The sequence below is a fragment of the Polypterus senegalus genome, chromosome 4 (assembly GCF_016835505.1).
Source record: "Polypterus senegalus isolate Bchr_013 chromosome 4, ASM1683550v1, whole genome shotgun sequence".
NCBI classification, from domain to species: domain Eukaryota; kingdom Metazoa; phylum Chordata; class Cladistia; order Polypteriformes; family Polypteridae; genus Polypterus; species Polypterus senegalus.
In genome coordinates, this window is record NC_053157.1 from 10906864 (window position 1) to 10934521 (window position 27658).

Sequence of the window (27658 nt, forward strand, 5' to 3'; positions counted from 1 at the left end):
ACTAAGGTAAGGAAAAGCAAATTACAGGGCGAGTCAAAATTATGTTAACACTAATGGTACCGCTATGTATATACTAATATATAATTTTTGTGGACAATTTATGTGCCACATATGGTGTTGAACATGATGGCGAACAGGTTCAGACATTCCTGTAAATTATCTCGCACATATGAAGTATGTTTTGTGAATACATTGTTTCTGCCATTCGCCCTGTATGTGTGTGTTTTTAAAATGTTGACCCTTTTGTCGTTGCTGGCTGTCCCAGTCCGTCATCTCCACTACCTCTCTGTCAATCGCTCTGCTCTCATGATTTTAGAATTGGCTCTTTTTGTGTGTGACTGGATGCCATAATTACTGTAACTTCTTGCTTGGTTGGAACCGTGAATGTGACTGCTCTGTATTTCCTGGTTTATTGTGGTTTCACAAATCCCATTTGTTTGGGGTGATGCATCTTTTTCCCCCTAATTACAACCTTATTTCTCAACAGAACTTTCAAAAGATCTTAAAGTCAAGCTTGTAAGTTGCATGAGCAGTAATATGCATTCAAAATTTCATGAACTTTGGCTCAGCCATTTTTGGAGTGATGCATTATTTGCACTCTTGCCCATTGATATTTCTGAAATGTCATTTATCAAGGAAGTTGGTTCAGCTTTATTATGCATATAAAATTTCATTAAGATCAACTCATTTCATTACGTTTTTGAGTTGTCAGTCATACACCCAATCCTTATAACCAGCTTATTTAATGATTTTTTTTTGTTTACAGTGCCATACAACCTATATTTTAAGTTGGACCAATAAAAACTTACAAGCAAAATTTCATGAAAATTAGTTCTGCCATTCTTATGTGATTGGCAAACAAATAAACAAAGAAGATACGATCTGAAGGTTAGGGTGCAAAATGGGTAAATACCAAACCAAGTCGAAAAATAAACTGAGATTTACCTCCAAGGCATTTCTAATGTTTCAAACGGCTTTCACTGCTTGTTGTGATTGATTTAAAATGTATTATTCACATTTATCTATAAAGCCCTATTATCAACAGGACTCAAGTGTCTTTATGGTCAGCTCTTCTAATTCATCCGAAATGAATCCTGTTTAAATGGAAATGGTTATTACATCAACCTTTGTAATTGTTTCAGCAAAGCCAAAGCAGGTTATTCTGTTCAATAAAGCAAACCAGTTCTCTTAACATGGGTTCAAAGGTACTGGTATGCGACGGACAGCCAAAAAGCTGAACGTATTTCATGCAATGGTGTCTACTGTTATCTTGAGAGAAGAGGGTAAACTTGATCTAAAACAGGGTAGGCGAAGAATCAGAAGGCCCAGATGCCTAACTGCATAAAATGATTAGAACATCAAAGTTAAGATGTTTTCGCCTTAACGGTGCTCAGTTGGCTGCTTACTTAAACGTACAACAAACATTAATGTCATTTGTAACCAGGGTTGTGGAGGCAGTGCACAAAACCCTCAACTGTAAGACCGCCATTTACTGAACCACCACCGACTACAACTCCTCAAAACTTATCGTACCTCTGACTGCGACTCCTCAAAACTTATCGTACCGCTGACTGCGACTCCTCCATTTATTGCATCGCCAAACAACAATAGACAGTCGTGTTTTGTAAGAAAGTGGTTTTGTTGTTTGGTCATTTTTGAACACAGAAGACATCTGACTTGCTTTAAGAGGATAACAGGATTCAAATATGCTAATACAATTGCAAAGGTTTCTCCGTTAATAAATTAATATTTAAAATGATTATTTGAAGGATGAACAAGGAGAATTTACCAAAAGGACACTGGAGTAATGCTTGCCGAGTATGGAGCTATGCAGTCATATGTAACAAATAAATGATAAATCAGCCATTTTAAGCAGTAACAGCCATTGGCAACAGTAGTAATGTCTTGGCTATATGTTTAAAACCATTTAATAGTACCTTGATTTAAAGTATCAATTTCTATCAAAAAAATTGAACTTTTGATCTCTAGTGTATATAGATAATTCCATAGCAAGCACCATTTCAGAATGTGAGATGGAAAAATACAATATGCTCAGATTACAATTTAAGACAAATGTGGATGAGATGTTGGGACAGTTTAGCTATTAGCTAACTAGACGGACTTGGTGGACTGAATGGTCTCCTATTGTTTGTTACATTTCTTATGTTTTTATGTTCTATTATAACTCAAAGGAATCAAATAAAGTGTGATAAGACAAAATGGCTCTATAAAAAGTTCAACAGGCTGTAGCTACATCAGAAAATGTAAAAAGAAGTTATCTCACAACAAATGGACTGTAGAAGAAGTGGGTCTTCACTGTGGGACAGAATACGAAATAAAAAAAAGCAACTTCAAGTGAAACACAACAGACAAAAACTAACTATCCACCAACTGGGGGTCATGTGCATCGAGAAAGAATGAATAATTTAGTGTAATTATAGTAAAGCATGCAGCATCACATACAAAAGAATAAAAATAGTTCAATCATTATCGTCAACCTTGATTCCACATATATACACAAGCTGTAAAATACGCTTATGTTCTATTATGGATGTGGGGAACGCTCCAGGCAATGATCTGATGAAAGTTAGCCAAGTAAAAAAAACATAAATGATTTTAAAAAAAAAAAAAGCGCACACACACACACACTTAACATAGCATAGTTTTTTTACAGATGACATAGTAAAGGTCAGAGTCACACAGGCCTAGTAAAAGTTTTTGCTGACTGGCTGCACAACCTAATAAAACTGTGATGCTTGGTACCATTATTTTAAAATGAAAATGTAAAATATCCACATTAGATAAAGATTTTTTTTTTAAAGGCTACAACAATGTCCAGTGTGGGGCACAGCATGGCATATGCCATGTTCTGTTTGAAGAATTTTGGGCAATTCAGGTTCTACTTTAGGGTTTTCAATTTAGCAGAGCTTGTGTGGAGGAAGATCTTTTGCATAAAAATCATCTTGTGTTAGAATGGCGGTACCCACTAGCAATGAATATAGCAGACAGGCCATAATTTCAATAACATTTGGATAACACGCTTCAGGCAGCAATTAAGTGAATATTTTATGATGATAGACACAAGAACATAGAAGGAGCTCAGAATGGGCACAACCCATATATCACAGATAATGCTTTCAGATGGCATTGCTACATCTTTTATTTTTCTTGTAGAACAAAACAATTGCACCAAAACCAATGAGATTTAGCTAAACGAAAAAAAAAAACCAGAGCATCTTCAATCAAATGATATCAATCAACGGAATTTATTGCTGGAATCCAGTAAAGAAAGTGATGAGTTGGTTGCATTTAAAAAATATTAGACTTGTGGATCCAACTGAACGGACAACTCGAGTTCAGTTCATCTTTATTCCACTTTATGAATCTGCCTCACTTCAGTCACATAAATGGCTATTGCGTAATTATTGACCGAATGGCTGCCATTAATGTGCAATAATTCTGGTAATCTCTTTATTGAGTTTACAAAAAATAGCACAAGATAATAATAAATTAATATCACATTCTTGAAAGCAATCAGTTTATTTTTAGATATCCATCATACTCTGTAAATCACTACCAATCCCCCAAGCCCTTCTAGGTCATGCAATAGAAGGCAGCAGACAAAAATATTTAAAGTCTAAGATCACTGGTTTGTTGGTGTAACAACCTACATGACATTTTAATATCTACTGGGTCATTATTAGGTGTGTTTCATATAATTAATCTTGGCTTTTAAACCCAGGCTGAAGACTCACGACTTTAGTCTGACATACCCTGACTGGAGCTGCCGATTAGCTGTGCATATTTAATTTCTGCTTGTTAGCCATTTGTACACAGATAAAAAATATCACAATATTTTTAAACCGTTATTAACACTTCTCTATTCAGTTTCTCTTCTCTGAATCGGTATGTAGCACTTGGTACCACAGCTCTACTGTGTATGGAAAGGTCATTTCGGATAAAGGAGCTTTGGTGAAGGATTTCAAAATTTGAGGCAGATGTTTTCATGAATAACTGATGGCAAGATTAAGGAAGGTATTTTTGTTGTTCCCCAAATCAGACATGTTGTCAATAATAAGCAGTTTGAACATCTGTGAGTGGGGCTGGAGGAAATCACAGGAATAAGCCATTAAAGTATGTTGAGAATTTTCATGGTAACTACAGAGCACCAAACTAAATCGAGCTGGTTGACAACCTGCTTCAAACATACAAAACCATGAAGTGCCATATGTTGCTAATGATTCATTTTCTGCATTCGTTCATTCTTTCTATTATAAATCGCCTTTTTATATCTATCTATACATCCATCCAAACCGTTTTCTTTTGACTATTCATTTTTTTAAAAACCTTTTGATGACATTACTTCGATTCCTCCTTATGTTATATAACTTCCAATAAATATCTGATCACAAAAAACATATGTTAATGAAGAACACTGGAATGAAATTTGCAATTACAGCTGGACACACAGAAATGTGTAAGCTAACCTGTGAACCTTGATTTTTAATAGATGAATACTGACTCAAATATGATACATGATTGATTCACATATCTTTCATGAATGTGAATCGATGCATTGATATATATCACTCTACTTTTACAAAATTTTCAGCTTCTGAAAGTTGTTGTCCAGTGTTATTGTCTAAACGAGCCATTAATAATAATTCTTTATATTTATATAGCACTTTTCTCATTACTCAAAGTACTTTAAAAGTGAGAAGGGGAAGCCACTTCAGCCACCACTAATGTGCAACACCTGGAGGATGTGACGGAAGCCATTTTTACATCAGTATGCTTACCACACAATAGTTATTTGATGGTCAAGTGGTGAGAGAGAGTTAGCCAATTAGAGACACGGGATGTGATTAGGGGGCCAGAATGACTAGGCTGTGGTGGACAGTTTAGCCAGGACATATGGACACACTCTGCTCTTGAAGAAGGATGCTCAGGAAAATGTTTCATACTTCCTCATAAATGCAAAAAGACTTAATGATTAGTTTTGAAGAAACATTAATTAAAATACAAAAATAAGCTTTCAACTGATACTCATCCATTCATTTTGCCTAACCAATTAGAAATACCGCTTGCACAATTTGGAAATGTCACATTCACATACTCCCTTTTATTTTCTTAAGATTTATATATATTATCATATCATTCTTAAACCTGCCTAATCCAATCCAGGGTCACAGTGAGCGGAGGTCTATCTCAGAGTGGCACTTTTGAAAGCTGATCATAGATATGCAGTAAGGGTTGCACCCATGCACAGCTATATTTACTTAAACATTTCAAAGGAGAATATCATTATTCTACGTATTTATTTGTTAAATGCATCGTTAACTTTATGTACATATGGCATATGAACCACATATTAGGGACCTGTAAAAATTAGACTGGTGTTTAATTACCTTGACAAACATTAAATGCTCATTTCAAAAAGGATGTAGACTGGACCTGTGCCAATTTTCCTTTGTGCTTTCTGCTTTAAAACAGAGCAGTTGTGGTTGATTAATTTAATTTAATTACAATGTATGTCATTTTGATTAATAATTAAATAGGCAAGAAACTAAAACGTGTTAAACTTGTCATTGTATGAGAAATAAAGTGACACAACTAACTGAACTTGGAGAAGAAGAATGTTAATTTGTGCATCTCTCTTTGGTAGATGATTCGTGTTCCCGTGCCCACAAATGACTATTAGTTTGATGTGATGGCATCGGAATGTCTGCATATGTTTCTAAACACAGAACAATGACAGATTACCTGTGAAAAGAGGTTTTGCTCTTGTGATAGATCTAAACAGATGATGTATCAAATGACTTCATAAATGATGGTAATATGGAATGGTATTGTGCTCGTAAAAAGTCCTATTTCGCAGAAAGTATGGTGGACGTTAAACTGCACATACCTTTAGTGATAATTTATTGTAAAATTACTGAATAATAATTACTAAAATTTATTTTTTGTATACTGTAATTCTTACAAGAATTGATAGTGGGCAATAAATTATTATTGATAAAGAAATAATCAATTCTTGAGTAACTGTGATGTACTGGTGAAAAGAAGGAATATTCTCTTGAATATTGTTGATGATCTATCGAGATACAGTATGTATTTAAAACACAATTAAAGTCTCCGGCCATTATAATTTTATTAAATACGTTTTGAATAAAATCTCCATCATCCACATTAGTATGTATATTATATGACTTCAGACTTGAATAAATTACCCATCACCGTGACATATCACCCTTCAGGATCAGATACTATGTCTGATGCCACAAATTAGATTGTTTTTATGTATCTAGATTCCTTTGTATAGCTGGAGTGAAAATTTGGTTGATTCAATCTCTTTGCAGTCTTAACTGATCCTTACATGTTAAGCGAGTCTCCTGTAAAAATACTCTCTTAGCATTTAGGCCTGTTACGTGGGAAAAGACATTTTTTCTCTCTTTTGATCATGATTGAGGCCTTTGACATTCCATCTTACAAAGCTCACGCACCATTTGGTCAGAGAGGCACTGTGTCTGAATTTTTGATGACATTTTCAAATCTTAAGTAAAAATAGTGTGTTGCTTCAGAAATTGGCTTTAACCTTGATTTCATATTATTGTCGGTAATTAAGGAAAAAGAAGTTTATTGTTACCTTGGCACTTAGAGTCGTGGGAGCAAAAAAGATAGATAAGAAGCAACTTGCATTCTTTCTCTTCATACCTTTCTTAAAGATTTATATAATATGGATCACTGGAAATCATATACCAAAGGACCGTGAAGACACCTAACAATAATTCCAGTTCCTGAACTGAAGGAGGTATACTTGGTCCTGAAACACGTTGGCAGCTTTGTGGTTGGCTTCTTCACTAGCTTCAGAAAGTCTTAAAACCCTGCAGTATTTTTTGGTCTTTTGTATGGCTATCTCCTACTTGCTCAAGATGGAACACCTCCGGATATACACCATAATGAGATGGACCTTCTGCTATTCAATTCAATATCTTCCTGGAAATTAAAACAAACGACATGCATCTGTGTGTACACCGAATAATGCTAAATGCTTGTTTAATTGTTGTGAACAGAAATGCTGCACTGCTTGGTATTTTTTGCATTTTGCTTTACTATTAAGTTGTAAACTCATCTTCTCTCTTGGGTATCATCTTTGTACCCAGAGCTGCCAACATCACCTCCAGTTTCCCGCATTCCTGACATAAATTAAGCAGATCTGGATGGACGAGTTTGTGCTTTAGAATCCACTATGGATAACGTATCAGCCAGAAATGCAAATGTAGAACGCTGATCCAAAACATTTAAGATATCATTATTTTCTGTTATAAAGAACAGAATTATTATGTTGCATAGGTATTTATGCTGCTTATTTTCACCCCAGTCATGGCCTAAAATACCATGCCTGTATTTAACTTATTAAAACTTTGCAACTGAAATTACAATCATACAGCAGAGATCACAACATTAGTTTGGTACTCTTTTTTATTTTAATTATACAGAGTGAAAAAAACAGCACAGAAATTGCCCCCTTTATCTCTAGGGGAGCAGGAGCTCAGAGTTCACAGCAAGAGCAAAATCAGTCTGTCTTCTAACAAGCACAAACTGCATGCCACTTAACAAGCAGAAAAATACGGGGCTGATCCATGGGTTATTATGTGCAGTGGCCCTGGACAGCCATGTCAGAGGCCAGCGGCTCTTATGTGCAATCCAGTCTTGCTATGGGTCAGTGAAGCAGTAGTCTCTTGCACTTCTAAGGGCCATTTCAAGCAGCCTCATCTTTTCAAACTATTGATGGTAGTAACAAAGGTCATCTGATTGTGGGCAAGGTCAGGTCAGAGTGGCCAAGGCAGAGACAGTGAGGATCAGGCAGGAATTAAGCTATTAGCACCTCATTCACTGCAGATTCCAAACAGGGAAGTGCAGTACAAACGTCGTATCAAATCTTACAGTTTAAACAGGGTGGGGGGTAGGACGAGGGAAAGCTTGTAAAGAACAAACCTCCTAAAATATCTCAGTCTAAAATGTAGAAGTTTAAGCCAGCTCTGTACAAATGAAAATCAGTTTTCTTTTGTAGTAAGCATTTATTCAATGACTGGAGTTAACCTTTACCTTCACTCTGCAAACATTTAGCTAAGTTTGAATAGTGTGAAGATAACAGGATTGTTTTCACCGAAAAGGCTGGAGAAAGTGACAGATTAATTGTAATACAAACTACCCTTTACAACACAAATCAAAAATTGGTACTAAAGAGAAAAATACTGCATGCATTCTTAAAAATATGTAACAGTAAAATGCATTCCACTCCACAAGGTTTGGGATTTCTCTTCTGCTCTACAGTTTAAAAATATAAATCAAACAATTCAGACGTGTTTAAAGTGCACATGGCACTTTCATTTAAGGACATTTGCACAAATTTTGGTCACAGCATGCAGAAATGACTTCACAATCCCCGCATTTTAGAGCACCATAATGTTTGGTACACAGCAATGACAGGTTTATTAAAGCCGTTGTCATTTTTAGGACTTTGTCGCATATCCCTTGCATGTAATGACTGCATGAAGTCTGCGATTCATCCACACTACCAGCTGCAGAGGATCTTCTCTGGTGACGCTCTGCAAAACCTCTAATGCAGCCATCTTTAGGGCTACTGCTTGATTCGGGGGCTTGTCGCCTTACCTTTTATCTTCAGCATATGAAAGGCCTGTTGAATTTGATTTAAATCAGATGATTGGCTTGGCCAATCCAGAATTGTCCAATTTCAAGCTTTGACTAACTCAGCGTTTCACAACCCTTAAGTATTTGCAACCCGAGTTTTCAAAACAGTTTTAATCGCGCCCCCCTAACGTTTTTTTTGAAAGGAGCCCACTAATACCAATTTGTTCCTTTTTAATTAATGACGTATTACAGAGGGCGGCACAGTGGCGCAGTGGGTAGTGCTGCTGCCTCGCAGTTAGGAGACCTGGGTTCGCTTCCCAGGTCCTCCCTGCGTGGAGTCTGCATGTTCTCCCCGTGTCTGCATGGATTTCCTCCCACAGTCCAAAGACATGCTGGTTAGGTGGATTGGTGATCCTAAATTGTCCCTAGTGTGTGCTTGGTGTGTGTATGTGTGTGCCGGCGCCCTGCCCAGGGTTGGTTTCCTGCCTTGTGCCCTGTGTTGGCTGGGATTGGCTCCAGCAGACCCCCGTGACCCTGTAGTTGGGATATAGCGGGTTGGATGGATTGATAGTTGGTTATATCATAGATGCATATTTCATTATACCTACTTAACTTTTATCGACATTTATCTAACTCTATATTTATTTTTCCAGTATCAGAATGTAGTTTAAGTCATTTTTTGTTTTGGTTTCAATAGATGTATTTTTCATATTTTTGAATCTTGTTTTCTTTATTTCACATCTTTGCGCCCCACCCCACAGTTTGAGAACCACTGGACTAACTCATGTGTTGCCTTAACTGTATTGTTTGGATCATTATCTAGTGTAGGATGAAGTGTGGTCCAATGAGTTTAGAGACATTTACTGGAACTTGAGCAGATGTTTCTGTTCACCTCAGAATTAATTGTGCCACCTCCATCAGCAATGAAGAGAAGTGTACCCCCCACCAGCACCGCTATGTTTAACAGATGAGGTGGTCTGCTTTAGACCTTGGGTAGTTCCTTATCGTCTCCACACTTTGCTCTGTCACTGTAATGCAGGTTCACTTTTGTCTTGTCCGTCCACAAGACCTTTCTCCAGAATTCTGCAGGCTCTTTAAAGTCCTTTTTCACAAACTGTAATCTGGCCATCCTGATTTTGTGGTTTGCATCTTGCAGTGTGTCCTCTGTACTTCTATTCATGAAGCCATCTGCTGATAGTCGTCTCTGACACATCCACCTCTGCCTCCTGATGAATGTTTCTGATCTGTCAGACAGGAGTTGGGGGCTTTTTCTTGACCATTGTGAAGATTCTTCTGTCATTAACACTGGGGGGTCTTCCTTGGCCTAAAAGTACCTTTATGATTGCTGAGCACACCAGTGTGTTCTTTCTTCTTAATAATATTCCAGACAGTTGATTTAGGTTATCCTAAGATTTTATTGATGTCTCTGTTGGTGTTATTCTTGTTTTCAGCCTTATAACGGTTTCTTTGAATTTCATTGGCACAGCTCTTATCCTCACATTGAACAATGGCAACCACAGACTCCAAAGGGTAGAAGAACAAACATTATGATGCCTGGAAGTTAGAGGGGGGAAATTAGGGGGTGGGATTCTTGTAGAAAAGTGTTGTCAATTCTACATGGTGTGATTGAAATGTATATAAATCTCCTTAAATGGAAGAAATGTGCACTTTACAAATCAAACAATTCAGATGTGATTAATTTTTAACTCTGGAACAGAGAGACAGATGAAGGGAAATGTGTCTTTGTCCCAAACGTTATGGAGAGCACATTACTTCTTCACAAATATAGTATATATACACATTTGCCTTGCAAAACTGTATTCTAAAGTTAAGTGTGCAGAGGGTGCAGACCTATAAATACCTGGGAGTGCAGCTGGATGATAAATTGGACTGGACTGCCAATACTGATGCTCTGTGCAAGAGAGGACAGAGCCGACTATACTTCATTGGAAGGCTGGCATCCTTCAACATCTGTAGTAAGATGCTGCAGATGTTCTATTTGTTGTGGCAAGTGCCCTCTTCTACAAGGTGGTGTGCATAAAGAAGAGGGATGCCTCACGCCTGGACAAACTGGTGAGGAAGGCAGGCTCTATTGTAGGCACTTAGCTGGACAGTTTGACATCTGTGGCAGAGCGACGGGCACTGAGCAGGCTCCTGCCAATCATGGAGAATCTACTGAACAGGATCATCTCCAGACAGAGGAGCAGCTTCAGCGACAGACTGCTGTCACCGTCCTGCTTCACTGACAGACTGAGGAGATCGTTCCTCCCCGACACTATGCGACTCTTCAATTCCACCCCAGAGGGGTAAACGTTAACATTATACAAAGTTATTGTCTGTTATACCTGTATTTTTATCTTTAATTTAATGTTGTTTTTTATCAGTATGCTGGTGCTGGAGTATGAGAATTTCACCTTGGGATTAATAAAGTATCTATCTAAGTCATTTGTATAAATTAAAAAAAGTATCCTGCTCACACTGACGCCTTACAATGGAGGCTAATGGGGTGTCTGCTCAAGCCTGAGACAACTTGAGAGGAGTATGAAATTATTTACAATCGGACAAGTAATGGCCGAGTCAAAAGACACCGAAAGGAATAGGCAACTGTTGGCCATTCCAGATCAGAATGTACCATTGTGGAGTTGTAATGAACACAAACACTGGAAAGCTGAACAAACACAACACCTTATCAGATGAATGCAAATGCTCATTTATTTAAATTTATGGATTGAAGAAGATATTCTGAACACTCCTGAACCCACAAATGCATCTTGCTGAGTAGCAGTGATGCTATAATATTTTGATATTCAAATATTCTTGCAGATTACTTGCATTCCCCCCCCATGACAACACTGTACTCATCTGTGACAATGCAAAGAAAAACCTGGAAAGGTTCCAGGGACACAAGACTCTAACACAGTTGCCTGACCAGAGAACAGATGTCAAATGATCCACCAATTAGCTAATTTGCAATAAAAATGAGCATAAGAAATTCTAATGATGAGAGGAGGCCATTTAGCTCATCAAGCTTGATAGATAAGGCAATACCCAAATTCTCCCATTAGGTCTTACATGTATGTTTTTTAAGAAGAAATCATGAGCCATGTTTCCATTTAAAGGATTATGAAGAAAAATATTTTAATGCTTTGAAGTGATGGTTGATCCAAGAACTGGAAATGGTAGTTGATCGTAATATTTTACAAATATCAATAAAACTTTTTCCTATTCCGTTTGAACAGATAAGTTGCTGATGCTTTAATTGCTGCAAAAAATTTACACAGTTATACATAAATTTGGAATCATGTGACAGGATTCGGTATATAACCACATTTCCTATTGGCCACTCATTACAAAGACGCTAGTAATTTTATTTAAAAGTAAGCTAGTTTGAGCATAGCCTATCTAGCCATTCCTATATAAGTGTAATGTGGATGAAATACTCGTCATGACAAACATCTGAAGAATGACACAAGGCCATCCTTTACTTTTAAAGTAAACGTGACAGATTTCAGTTTGGGGAAGAAAAGGTATTTGTGTTCTATCACTTGCAGCGCACATTTGTGGCATAAAGCATCCTAAAGAATTGGAGAACACACTTGTTTGTCTCTGCAACGTTTGTTAAGTTGATTTACCTGCGGATCATTCTCTCTCAAATACCACATAAACACAGCAGAGGACAGCAGACTTACTGACTTCTAAGAACTCCACACTCATTGTAAATGGATAATTTGTGTGCAGCTATGAGAATGCACTTTCAGGGTCGAAACTGGTGCTAGGTGGCTACTTACTGGTCCACAAATGTTTCTATTCAACAGCACAACTTTGCAAAAATTGACATTCTGAAATGTTGTAGTCCGAGGCGTTCAGTAAAATTGTTCATAGTACTAGGGTGTTGTACCGTGTTAGCCATTATGAATGCAGAGAAAAGCCAAGCAAAATACCTTTATTGGCTAACTAAAAAGATTACAATATGCAAGCTTTCAAGGCAACTCAGGCCCCTTCATCAGGCAAGATGTCATACAGTAACTGGAGTTCTCTGTGTTTATATACACACACTAGGACAAGAAACAACATTGGTAAATCTTTAAATGAGAAATCTTAAATGTAAAAAATTAATAGGTTCACTCAGGCTAAGATTAATTTAACAAGAAAGAGAAGACCAATGTATGATCAAGATCTTTGGATAAGATAACTTTCCAACAAAGTCTTTTGAAGTTTCAAAACAATGTGGATCTGTAGACCGGTTGTTTTAAAAAAAAAAGTACAATTGTTCTAACCTTTCAAGAACTTTGACAGTCAGTCCTTCCCATACATACATACATACATACATACATGGCTTATGGGACATAAAAAGGGTCGTTTCTTATAGGCGCATCAAGTGAGGAACTTATTACTGTCATCTTTAGATTTAATTGATTGTGCCAATTAGTTTAGAAATTAGAATTACTTGAAACTGGGTAATAATAATTATTGCAAAGATTTTGAAAAGAACAGGCCATTCAGCCAAGCAAAGTTCATCAGTCCTATCCACTTAATTCTCCCAAATAACATCAAGTCGAGTTTTGAAGGTCCCTAAAGTCTGAACGTCTACCACAATTCTTAGCCACTTACGGTCTGTGGTTCCTTGTGTGAAGAAAAGCTTCCTAATGTTTGCATGAAATTTACTCTTGACAAATTTCTAACTGTGTCCCTTGTGCTCTTGATGAACTCATTTTAAAGTCACTGTTTCGATCCACTGGACTCATTCCCTTCATAATGCTAAACACTTCACTCAGGTTTCCTCTTCATCTTCTTTTGCTTAAACTGCAGAGGCTCAGCTCTTTTAATCTTTCCTCATAACTCACCCCCTGTAGCCCTGGAATCAGCAGAGTCGCTCTTCTCTGGACTTTTTCTAGCACTGCCAGATAATTTTTGTAGCCTGGAGACCAAGCCTGCACACAGGACTCCAGATGAGGCCTCACCAGTGCGTTATAAAGCTTCAGCTTGTACTCCACACAACAGGGTGCTATATATAACCAAACATACTGTTAGCCTTTTAAATGGCTTCTGAACACTGTCTGGAAGTTGAGAGTAACGAGTCCACTACAGATTCTACTGTTGGACACCACTCTTAACTTCGCCCAAGTCTGATAAGAAATAATCGCACTATCGCCTTCTGCTTCCTAAGTCTGAGATGATTTTGCAACAGTCTACACACCACACTCTGAACTGCCAATTCTTTCAGTGTAGTGCGCAACTTCTAATGTGGCACCTTATCAAATGCATTTGTTGTATCTGTACTGGTGATTTGTATAATTTCATATATATGCTCCTAATGAGATGACGGATGGTGTCCTGGGGGATCTCCTTCCAGATCTGGACCAGGGCATCACTGAGCCACAGTCAGAGGTGCAACCTGGTGGCGTCGGATGGACCAAAACGTAATGACACACCAAGAGGTGTTCTATTGGATTGAGGTCAGGTGAGCCAGTCAAAGGTATCAATTCCTTCATCCTCAAGGTACTGCCTGTATACACTCGCCACATGAGGCTGAGCACCAGGAGGAACCCAGGAGCCACAGCACCAGCATAGGGTCTGACAAGGGGTCCAAAGATTTCATCCTAATACCAAATGGCAGTCAAGGTGCCATTGTCTAGCCTGTAGAGGTCTGTGCGTCCCTCCATGAATATGCCTCCCCAGACCATCACTGACCCACCACCAAACCAGTCTTGCTGAATGATGTTACAGGCAGCATAACGTTCTCCACAGCTTTTCCAGACCCTTTCACGTCTGTCACATGTGCTCAGGGTGAACCTGCTCTCATCTGCAAAAATCACAGGACATATTCTATGGCAAATGCCAATCGAGCTCCACAGTGCCAGGCAGTGAGCACAGGCCCACTACAGGACGTTGGGCCCTCAGGCCACCCTTATGAAGTCTGTTTGATTGTTTGGTCAGAGACATTCACACCAGTAGCCTGCTGGGGGTCATTTTGTAGGTCTCTGGCAGTGCTAATCCTGTTCCTCCTTGCCCAAAGGTGCAGACACCTGTCCTGCTGATTGCTTAAGGACCTTCTACAGCCCTGCACAGTTCTCCTAGAGTAACTCCCTGTCTCCTGGAATCTCCTCCATGCCCTTGAGACTGTGCTGGGAGACACAGCAAACCTTCTGGCAATGACACGTATTGATGTCCCATTCTGGAGAAGTTGGACTACCTGTGCCACCTCTGTAGGGTCCAGGTATGGCCTCATGCTACCAGTAGTGACACTGACCGTAGCCAAATGTAAAACTAGTGAAAAAACAGATGAGGAGGGAAAAATGTCAGTGGCCTCCACCTGTTAAACCATTCCTGTTTTGGGGGTCATCTCATTGTTGCCCCTCTAGTCCACCTGTTGTCAATTTCATGAACACCAAAGCAGCTGAAACTGCTTAACAACCCCCCACTGCTACTTAACTGACCAGAACAATAGCCCAGAAGTTTAACTGACTTGATGCTATACTCGGATTATACTCGGTGTTCCTTTAACTTTTTTGTGCAGTGTATTTTCTTTGAACAATAGATTTCAGTTTTGATTTTGAATACATTTTCTCAAAAACCTTTCTCAAAACACGTCTTCAGTTTGTCAGTTTGGGTATTTAAAATTAAATCTAAACACAAGGAAGTGTGTAGAAAGTAAAGGGTGTTTGAATACTTTCTGAAGCAACTTAGGTACTGTACCATGTGCTCGGCCCCAAGAAAAGGGAAATAAAAGGAGTAATATAAACAGGCAGACATAAACCATATAAGAGTACAGAAAAGCAATCTATTTTTAATATAAAATATGAAGGGTCTTTAAGAGAGAGCAGACAGTTTCCCTTGTTATTCATGAAAAGCAGAGCCTGTGGACAGGAACCATTTTCTGAACCTTCTTGTCTGGCTTTGGTTCAGTTTTTGTTTCTATACATGAGGTTTCTTATGTGCTGACTGACATTCAGTTAATTTTGGCGGAGATAATTTTGGATTACAATTTCTTTTATTGAGTGTTTCAGAGAGCCCTCCAGATGCGCTCATCAACAGCAGCTCCTTTGGCTCTATCGACAACTCCTACCACTCACACTGTACTGTGATGACCTCTGGTGACTTCAGTGCTGATGTCTGTGCTATGGAACTCTGTTGACAATAATTAACCTTTCTTTTTATAAAGCACTTTTCAAAGTGGGCACTATCAAAAGAGCACTATAAGCCAAGTCAACAACGTGTGGCATATATGCTTTCTTGGAGGATTTATTTAACTGAATCTTTATGGCATTGATTTTTCCTGAAGGGCTGGATAATGTGGGTATCACCTCACAGCAGACAATTCCGTTGCACATTCTGCATAAACAAATAATAAAACCCCCTTATTATGTCAATGGTGGTTTTGCAAGAAACTCTCTCTTGTTTGTCATTTTATGCTTTAACTACAGCTCTTCTTTTCTCCACCTAACGGCCTGCTTCTTCTCTTCTTTCGTCAGCATCTTTTCATGTTAAAACTGATTAAGTCAGTGCTTGTGTTGCAATTACTTAGTACGTTTTCTTTAATTTTTCACTTAAGCTGCCACTTAAGTCTTCAATCTGCCTCAAGAATGATTTAAGATATAAAGATGTAGGGGAAGTGACAGCGAAGGTGGTAGAGATGAGAATGGCGCCCCATACACATGTGCCGCACGGCCCCCCTGCACTCCGCTGCTGAGAGTTGATTCTACAATAAAATAAATAAAAATAAAAAGGGGAATAAAAATCATCCCCCTGAAAGCAGATAGTCGATTTCACATAGTATATGTGTATCAAATTTCAGGTCAATATGTGAAATGGTTTGCAAGCTACAGGTGATTTCAAATCCAAGACAGACAAATGAACAGCCACGGTAGCGTATTATATATAAAGATAGACACATATATATACACATATACATACATACACACATATATACATACACATATATGCACATATACAGAGCAGACTATACTTTCTGAGAAGGTTGGCATCCTTCAACATCTGCAGTAAGATGCTGCAGATGTTCTACCAGACGGTTGTGGCGAGTGCCCTCTTCTACGCGGTGGTGTGCTGGGGTGGCAGCATAAAGATGAAAGACGCCTCATGCCTGGACAAACTTGTTAAGAAGGCAGGCTCTATTGTAGGAATGAAGCTGGACAGTTTAACATCTGTGGCAGAGCGACGGGCATTAAGCAAACTCCTGTCAATCATGGAGAATCCACTGCATCCACTGAACAGGATCATCTCCAGACAGAGGAGTAGCTTCAGCGGCAGACTTTTGTCACCGTCCTGCTCCACTGACAGACTGAGGAGATCGTTCCTCCCCCACACTATGCGACTCTTCAATTCTACCCAGGGCAGTAAATGCTAACATTAATTTTATTTTAATTTTTTTTTACTATTTAATTTAATATTGTTTCTTTGTATCAGTATACTGCTGCTGGATTATGTGAATTTCCCTTGGGATTAATAAAGTATCTATCTATCTATCTATCTATATATACACATACACACACACACATATATATTATATATATATATATATATATATATATATACACACACACACACACACACATACATGTACATACACACAGAACCCACACACATACATGCATGTCATGTGCTATGTACACTTTATTTCATTTTATTTTTGTTAGCTGTCCGGAGGAGACAGGCCAGTAAATGTTTCACTGCACTGAATACACAACAATGAACCTGACTTGAAATATGCACAGGTTAGGTTGACTGGCTTTTCTAAATTTCTAAATGAGTGTGGGTGCATACAAGAATGTGCCCTATGATGAACTGATACAAGGCCCTCTGGGATTTGAGCCTGCCTCGATCCAGTGAGGCTGGGATCTTTAATTAAATTCAGTTTATTTTTGTACAGAGAAAATCAGGCACTACAAGAAGTTCACAGATAGATACAGGAATAATTAGGGGGTGAGAATGAACAAAGCCATGATGGTTAATTTAGCCAGGACATTAGGATAAACTCTACTCTTTTCGAAAGATGCCCAGAGACCTTTAATGACCACAGAGAGTGAGGACCTCGGTTTTAGATCTCAGCCAAAGGACAGTGGCATATTGACATCACAGTGTCCCCTTCACTGCATTGGAATCCACACTCAGACCACGGGGTAAGTGCCCCCTGCTGGCCTCACCAATAATCTTTTTCAGCATCATTCCATACTTTTTCTAGATGGTCTCCCATCCAAGTACTAGCCAGGTCCAAACATGCTTAGCTACAGGTGGTATGGTGTAATGGAAAAGACACTGGACTTGAGTTCAAATGAGTGCTAATCCCCACCCTTGAGCGTTGTGTGAGCCTGAACAAGTCACTTAACCTGCATGTGCTTTAATTAAAAAAAAAAAATTCAAGATACTTGTACTGTATCCTAAATGTTAAGCTGCCTTGATTAAAGGTATCCGCCAAATACAATAATAAAAAACATCAATAAAAAGAATCTTTTTTTGTGCTCACACCTCACTGCTAGATTATCAAGGTGCCTACTGTATGTAAGGATTTTTGTAATAAGCAAAAAAAAAAAACTCTTAAAAACAGAAGAGGAAACACACACACACAGACATGCACATAACAACTGCCTAACACTTGATCAACCATGAGAGTCCCTTTGAATAGTCCAAAGACTCCGCATTGAAACGAGGGAAAAAAAGGGGAGCATTCCGAAAAAGTTCAAGTAAAGGTTAGACCCCAGTGAAGCGAGATCAGGATTAGCTAGTTGCTTTGATCACTAACCCAGAGGGATGATGGTAGCCTGACATGTATTAAAGGTGAACATATATATGCTTTAGTCGCCTCCATTATAGTGCAACTCAAAGTAGTAGCAGTATCTGCAGAGTTGGTTGCTATAATTCCCTTTGTCACACATGGACACACACACAAGAATACTAAGCTGTACTAGCTAGCTCATAAAGGCTCATTGAAAGTTAAGCGGGAGTTGTAATTTTACAACTTATTTTGTATATAAAAAGTTATTTGATTTCCTTGAAAAACATGATCAAAAATAAATCAAAGTTTTAAGCTTGAAATCATGATACAGTGGTGGGCAAAAGTAGGCTTACCGGTATTAGTATGGAAAAAGACGTACAGGTTATGATTATTACAACAGCTTTATTAACTTTACTAGCAAAATAACCGCGCTTCGCAGCGGCTAAGTACTGACTTAAACCTTTTTAAACTGAGGGAAAATATACCAATAATTATTTGTTAAGGATCTCTTTGTATACCACATTGTGAGTTCGGCCCTCCAGTTGTAATATGACCAAGCTGTGCGCTGAGCTTACTCTTGAGCATATAACGTACAGTTGGCCATGTGAACAGTAATCTTGTTTCAAATCTCACAGCTTGGATTGCTGCTGTCATAATCGGTTTGAGTTTCATGGTTTGTTTCAATGACGACAGTATTTGCAGGACTTGTGTTGAAGTGACATTCGGCATCTGTCAAGCGTTGTAAGTATACAACCAGTTTCATCGATAACTTCACATCCAGCTTTTGAGAGTTTAAACATTCATAAACATCAAAGTGTCCACTACTGAAATCGTCACCTGTGAGTCTAAGATGTTTAAGAGGCATTGGCAGTTGTCGAAAGGTGTAAAATATTTGGCCATTTCGGTACACTTGAAAGCGACAACCGAACAATTCAGCGGCAGCCATCAACTCACATGCAGAACCACAGGTGAAGGGCTTAAGCATTTCACTCTTCTAGTGCTCCTGCGTAGTATAATTATCTCCTGTACCGTCATCAGTCCACACCTTGAACCTGTCCAGTCATTCAATACATAAGACACAATGGATATCAAGAGTGAGCCTGATATGGCCGTGCAATATGTAACACAGAGAATGGAAAAGGTAGGTGCCATCTCCGGGCATGGAAACCACTCAGTAAGTGACAGTTCTTTGATCGATGGTGATCACCTCGATAGACATGTTAATAGGGGTACGGTTGGAATGATAAAGGAAATGGGTACCTTAACAATGTAAAGTAAGTCTAAAATACCTAAACAATAACTATAATCTTAATAAATGAACAATAAAACAGCGGAGAAGCCGTGGATTAAATAAAAAGGCTGCAGTTATCAGCAGGGAGACGTGAATCCTGTGGCGAAGCAAGGAAGGGAATGTAGAGACCGGAGCAACGGACGGCCTTAAATAGGCAGGCAGCCAACAACGTGGGAGGCGTTGGGATGGGAGACCCAAAGCCGCCTCACACGGTGACCAAGCTGCAGGCTATGGACGTATATATGTAAGTAAGTAGGATTCAGTTAGCGGTGGGAACCCACGTACCAAATTTCTTGAAGATGGGCCCATAAGTAACAAAGACCGTTGAAAAGTTCAATATGGCGGCCGACAGTGGCATCATACCACCGAAATAAGTACGTACATTGGTTTCGGTTAGTGCAGGGAAGCCACCTACCAAATTTCGTGAAGATGGGGCCATAAATAAGAAAGTTCAACATGGCGGACTTTGTCGACTGTTATGACCGTTATGCGTAGAATTTCGAAATGAAACCTGCTTAACTTTTGTAAGTAAGCTGTAAGGAATGAGCATGCCAAATTTCAGCCTTCTACCTACACGGGAAGTTGGAGAATTAGTGATATCGGAAAGTTCAATATGGCAGCCGACAGTGGCATCATACCACTGAAATAGGTAGTACATCGGTTTTGGTTAGCACAGGGAAGCCACCTACCAAATTTTGTGAAGATGGGGCCGTAAATATGAAAGTTCAACATGGCAGATGTTGTTGACCGTTATCGAACGTTACGTGTAGAATTTCGAAATGAAACCTGCTTAACTTTTGTAAGTAAGCTGTAAGGAATGAGCTTTCAGCCTTCTACCTACACGGGAAGTTGGAGAATTAGTGATGAGTGAGTGAGTGAGTGAGTGAGGGCTTTGCCTTTTATTAGTACAGATTAACTCAAAAGAAGGTCACAATGGCACAATCTCGTAAGTGCTTAAATTACCCGTCTTCATTATTTACACATTCTTGAAGTCGACTTGCTATACTCTAGCACACTTTTAATAATAATAAGACAACAAATAATACAAATAAATAATACAATAATTAATAAATACATAATTATACAAGACTAAAGTCTGTGTTTCGTATACTCACAACTGTAAACCTATTTTTGCCCACCCCTGTTTATACTAAGTTATACACTTCATACAGGAGACCTTACTAAACAATTATTATTACTTATTCATTTCTTACCTTCACATCAGAAGTGTCTCTCTGGCAGTTACGCCAAGCCCTTGACACAGAAGAAAAGGTTCTATCCGCATGGTCAAACTTTCCTCCTTGCAAATTTAGGAAAAATGTTGTGAACGGCTCCTGAAAATACAGAAATTAAGATGTAATAAATAATTAAATGTGTTAAAAAAAAAAAAAAAAGAGTAAATGACGATGAAATACCTTTTTAATACATTTGCATGAAAGTGAGGCCTAAACCCGTGTCAAATTAGATGACTTCTAGCTGTAGGTTATGTCAGGCCTGCTGACTGCATAGCCAGTCTCGTTGCCAGACCATGTCAATTTACATGACTCAATGTCAAATTTACTGACTGTGTGCCGACCTTTTAGCACACTCATGGTTGCCCCTTTTTGTGACAGCCAACAATGTGCTGCCTTGTTAGAGCCTGGTGCTGTACGAGGCGTTAACAGTAATGCTGGGCAGTATACCGGTTCATACCAAAAACCATTTTTTTATTTTTGTTATGATATTGATTTTTCTTATATTGCAACACCGGTTTAAATAGCCTAAACAATGCTCGGAACGTGGCGCAGTGGGAAACTGTTTAAGGGGGAACCTTTTTCACTGCTGCACCGCTAAAATAACATGCAGCAGAGTACATGCATTAGTGGAGGTATTGAGCGGTGAAAATGGACAGAGAACATTCCAAAACTGAAGCTGTAGCAGACGATAAAGTTGAACACGATGACACAGAAGAACTTTTGCTGAAAAAATGAGTGGTGTCTGTTGTCAGAAGATACTTTGGTTTTAAAAGGTCAGATGTGGACCATTATGTTCAAATGTGTGAATACTGTTTCTATACTACTGGATAATACTGCAAGCCAAGTTATACTTATTTTATTTTTTTTCCAATACTGTGTAATGTACCTGGGTACTGTATAATAGTGTGACGACATGTTGACTTTATTCTCGACATTCCCACTTTAATCTCGACGCTTATGACGAGAATAAAGTCAACATGCTGACTTTACTCTCATAACTTGTCATTAAAGTACAACATCGTAAACTAAACTTCATCTTAAAATGAATATTTCATTTACTAGATTTTCTCAAACACCATCATAAGTTATGTAGCCCATTAAATGCTTTGTGTTAAGTGTTCCCCGAGCCATGTTAATCGCTATGTGCTTCTTAAACTGACTTCCTCTTGCACTAAGGAGGCACAGGCAGCGATCACCACACAGAATACATTAATTTCATGAAATTCCTGCTCTCTGAACTACGGAAGCATATTAGGGCCACGCTGAAGAAAAAAAAAAAAAATGTCAACAATAAAGTCGACATGTTGACTTTATTCTCGATATTTCCACTTTATTCTCGACATCTACATTGAGATTAAAGTCGACATGTTGAGTTTATTCTCGACATTTCCACTTTATTCTCGACATTTACGTCAAGATTAAAGTCGACATGTTGACTTTATATATTCTCAACATTTCCTCTTTATTCTCGCAATTCACGTCGAGATTAAAGTCGACATCTCCACTTTATTCTCGTAGTTTATTTTGTCAGTAGAATGTCGCAAACTAAACTTCATCTTAAAATGAATGTTTCATTTACTAGATTTTCTCAAACCCCGTCATAAGTTAATGTAGCACATTATATACTATGTGTTAAGTGTTCCCTGACCCAGTTGTTAAATTCTACATGTTTCTTAAACTGACTTCCTCTTGCACTGAGGCGGCGCCTGCAGTGATCGTCGCACATTGACTTCATGATATTCCTGCTCTATGAACATTCAGAATACTAAGATAAATACTTGAAAGCTTTTTTATGATGAAATACATTAAAGCATGTATTAAACATGGGTGACGAGGGGCATGGTCGCGTGGCTATAGTGCTGCTCCCTTGCATTACGGGGTCCCCAGGTCTACGTTCAGTGTAGAGAACTTTATGGCAGATGTGACAAGGTTCCGAAAAACTGTATATATGAATGGGTATCGCACAGGATTAACTGAAATATTGCGTAAATGTTGGGATTGTGATGTAGTGGTCGGAGACGCGATCATAGAATTCAATGGATGTTCTTCTGAGCAGGCTTTCTTTATTGCATGAGTGCTGTCTCTATCCGACATACTAAACCCCCAGTTCCTATCCTTCCTTATCCTTTCAAAGAAAGGGGAGAGCAAGCTCTTTCTTCTAGGAGACTCTGTTCCTTTAATACAGGAAGCGACATCCTTCACATCTTGTATAACTTTGTGATGGCCAGTGTGATTTTCTAAGATGTGGTGTGCTAGGCTGGTGACATCACAGAGAGAGCCCACCAAATGAACAAGATAATTAAAAGGGTAGGCTCAGTTATGTGATACACTCTGAACCCCGTCCCTGAGGTAGCAGTGAAGGAAAGAATGAAGATAAAACTGATTACCATTGTGAACAATGCTGCACGTCCTCTCTCTGACACACCAACACTGATGACTTTCAGCCAACAAATTATTCAGCAGAAGTGTGTCAAGAAACTGGATGGGGGCTCCTTTATACCAACAACAATACACCTGTATGATGCCTCACTGGGACTGGGACTGCAAAGTCAGAAGTCTTCTTTCCTTTTAGTCATTCTGGAGCAGGTTTAGACCATAGTGTGCATGCATATATTATCTTAATGATCTTCTGTAAAAAAAAATGTCCCTTTTTGACAAATAAAGTTCTGTCTATTGATCTATTTAATAGTATTGCACAGACTTCTAGGTAGTAGGAGTTTCAGTTCCCAATCTTATTTTACTAATTACTATATTCTATTTATTTATACCCACAAAAAAAAGACAAGACTGATTCTGATATGTTTAAGTTCCTGTAATAACTCCAACCATATTACATTTCATAAGCAGAACATGGACCAATACAAGATGATTTGTTGAAGCTAGAAATGGATACAAAGAAATTAAGTATCAGTGACATGGATACCCTGTAAAAATGATTTTAAGAACAGGCTGTGCAATGTTCAAGGAGAAGCCTGAAGGGTTTGTGACATTACACAAGCTATCAAGTGGTGCAGACATTATCACGCCTGGGTGAGCATTCATTGGTTGTCAACTCTCTTGCAGACAGAGCCTACCCCTTGTGAATTAACACAAAATCAAACCTGTTTTATTTTTTCAGGCAGGGTCAAAGAGTAACTGCAGTGACCATCCAGGAAGGCCAGACTTCGTGACTGGTAGTTACAGGAACATGCTGCGACTGCCACTGACTTGCAAACATGACGTGAACGAAATGTGCAGCTGAAAATCGCTGGAAAAGTCATCTAATGTGACATGGCCTTAAGCTAACTGGATCAAGTGATACACTTTTCTCTCATTTTGAGTTATATACATGGCAAAGGGGACTTTTGTCAACACTGAGTGCATCAGTAGTACTTACAACTCTTAAAAGCCACATAAGTGTGAAGCTGGAAGTTGAGTAATGGGTGCCGTAGTGAAACTTTGGTACTTGATCATCTTCCCAAGTGTCAAAGCGCTCAGAGAAAAATGCTGCTCTCTTTGGATTGAGTGCTCCAATTGGCTGAAAAAAAAAAAAGCATAGAGTTTTAGTTTTCCTAAATAGTTAAATCACTCTTTTTTATTTGTAATTCCACCACTGAAAAATGTGATACCTATGCACTTTACAGCATATGAAGACAACTTCAGTGTTTCAGAAAAACTAGACCATGGTGAGCAAATTTGCCAGGACATAAGGAAACACCCAGTTCTTTAGTAAGAATGCCCAGGGATCTTTCATAACCACAGATAATCAAGACCTCATTTTTACTGTATGTCACATCCAAAGGACAGCACCACATTTACAGCAACAGTGTCCCCAACACTGCACTGGGCCATTGGGATCCACACACAGACTAGAGCGTAAGCGCCCCTTGCTGTCTGCACGAACACCTTTACCAGCAGGAACCCAAGCTTTTCCTAGATGGTCTCCTATCCAAGTACTGGCCAGGCCTGAACATGCTTAGCTTCAGGTGTATGACCTCTTCTGAAACACATGTGGAATGGCTGCTGGCGATATCTGAAGTGAGTCAACATAAGACCAGCTAAGTCGAGGCCTCAAACTTAACCTAATTTCACTCCAACCAGTTTCTTAATTAGAAGCCAATTCCTGTTGTTAATTAAACCCAATTTGAATTCCGTGGTCTGTTGGTGCAGACGTTTCAAAAACAGTTGTTTTTTTTTTCCTAAAAGCAAATTCAAAATGTTTTGTGGACCTCAGTAGACAAACATTACTAACAACTTTACCCATCCATTTTCTGACACTCATCTAGGATCCGGGTCACAAGGCATCAGGCTAATCAATGATGCTCAGACCTCCCTTTTTCCTGCAACCTTCTCCAACTCTTAATGGGGGATACAGAGGTGTTCTCAGACCAGGCTAAAGCATTCTCTCTCTCAGTTTCTGGTGCTTGTGTCTTCATTCTAGCTCTTTCAGTCACTACACTACATCTCTGTGAATCACCACCTTATCGTGATGGAGGGGTTTGTGTGAGCCAGTGATCCTATAATAATGATGTCCAGGGCATCTGCTCATGGCAGGGTCACCCAAGGCATGTTGGTTCTAGGTGTGAGACCTGAATAAGTGTGGTTCTATTACCTCATGCAGAAAAGAGAACCCAAAGCCCTGCTCTGGATCCAGGCCTTGGCTCGTTGGCAAGAGGCTCCTGGTTTGGCCTGTACCCATGGGAACTGGCCCGGAACAGCCCAAAGGAGCAATACATGTCCATCATCCAGTGGGTCCTGCTCCTACAGAAGGTGCCCAAAGGGTCTGGGGCATTGGAGCCTAAGAGGTAGTCAAAGGCAGGCGCCTTAGTAGACAGATCCCTGGCTAAGAACTTCACCTTTATTTATTTTCTAATACTGCATGATGGACACCAGCTGCTGGTAATGTGATGGCTCGTTTTGTATCTTATGATTGTTTGGATGCTAATTAAGGAAAAAGAAATAATTAAGGTGTCTGAGTCTTAAAAAGCAAGTCAAATAAAATGAAGGCAATCATTAATTAGCAGCACTAATGCGTCACTAATTAAGAAAATGGTTAGAATGAAAACCTTCAGCCACAGAAGCCATCCAGGATTGGAGTTTAACACCCCTGACCTATTGTATAGCATATTATTTATCTTTCATATAGTGCCTTTAATATCAATCTATCTAAACAGTCCTAGGGATCCTCTGAGGCTATAGGTTTTTGCTCCAATCAACCTTTCTATTTTCTGGACTCCTTGCCTAACCATGCAATTATATGGGGATTTTTAGTTGTTAATATTTTCATCCTGATTTCATTCTGCTATTCTACCTGTTCTGGTAATTTAACCCTTCATTTACTAATTAGTGGGTCTGCCATTGAACTAGTTGAAGCCTTTCATCCTTCATTCAGTGTTGTGTGCCTGGGTGTCTGCTCTGCCCATTTTTAACTGCCATTATTTGGAGACAATGAAGGGAGCAAACTACACAGAAAAAATGACAAAACAGTCAGAAAAAAACAAAACAGAATTACACATTTAAAGCTGTAGCAAGCATAGAAATATTTCTAAATGTCTCATAAATGTCAAAATCATACTGCTTTGCTTTTCTTAATGCAGAATAAGAGAAGAGGAAAAAAAAGGCCAGATAAATAAATCAGATCAATTATTATCAGTTATTATCATTGATTGTGAATCTGAATGGAACAAAAACCCACAGCCGCAGTGGGTCACCAGGACTGACTTTGGGGAACACAGATCTATTGTACAACATACTGTTAATCTATAGTATCGATCTATCTACCTATCAATCAAATAGTTCCTTTGCCATCTATCTATTAATCATATAGTGCCTTTTATCTATCTCTCTATCAATCAAATAGCACCTTTATCTATTGTGCCTTTTATCTATCTAACTATAAATCATATAGTGCCTTTCCTATCTATCAATCATATAGTGGTTTTCATAGCTATCTATGATATAGTGCCTTTCATATCTATTGATCTATCTTGGGACCTTGAACATCATTATCTGGGTTAGAGAATATTCATTTATTTTAAAACCTGATGATGCATACGAAGCTGATCCCCACCTTGTACCTGATGCTATTAGGGAAGACCCTTAATTGGATTAAGGGGCTAAGAAAATGAATGGAAAGCATTACCGTTACAACAAGCAGTGCAGGAAAGAGACAGTGGCACTGCGACATTTTTTATTAAGCCCTGGCTGCGATCTAGACTTAATTGCGTTGTAGTTTAATTTGTATCATTTACCTCATTAGAAATGCTTATTATGTAGCGAGCATGTACCTTTTGGAATCCTCTTACACATTCTGCTCAATGACACTGCAACCCATAAATTACATTACCCCTTAATTTATTTTTAAACCAAATTTTCATTGATTTTCCACCATTATTTATTTAGTCATTTTTAAAAATAATTTTGATCCAGCTCAATTTTTATTACTCTCTTAATGATACAGCTCGGAATCGATTGAAGCAGAAGGATGCCTTTTTGAATATTAAGCCAAACCCAATTTGTATCGATTCTACCCTTTGCAGACAATAGCAGTGTCAGTTGGAAATCCATCTAGGAGGCACGATATTGATCCCTGCTGCAATTGTAACAATTGAGGCGCACAGAAGGAAAGCTGCTGCAGACGTCCTTTATTTCTGTGAGCTCTCCTGAAATCTGAAGCAGATTATTCAACAAAGCACACACCAAAACCAGGTATAGCATGTCCCACTAGCCGGAATGTGCTACTGACAGTGATACACTATTGGCTTACTT

At 38.7% G+C, this 27658-nt stretch overlaps 1 protein-coding gene across 6 annotated transcripts in view; it reads right to left on the reverse strand.

Annotated features, from left to right (window-relative positions):
• The window catches only part of lrba (LPS responsive beige-like anchor protein), a 792225-nt gene that overhangs the window by 233874 nt on the left and 530693 nt on the right, over window positions 1-27658 (reverse strand). For all 6 annotated transcript variants that reach the window (XM_039750242.1, XM_039750239.1, XM_039750241.1 and 3 more), the window contains 2 exons: window positions 24288-24428; window positions 20891-21010 (listed from right to left, as the gene is read on the reverse strand). In XM_039750242.1, coding sequence (XP_039606176.1) covers window positions 20891-21010; window positions 24288-24428 — 261 coding nt within the window. The remainder of the gene's footprint in view (window positions 1-20890; window positions 21011-24287; window positions 24429-27658) is intronic.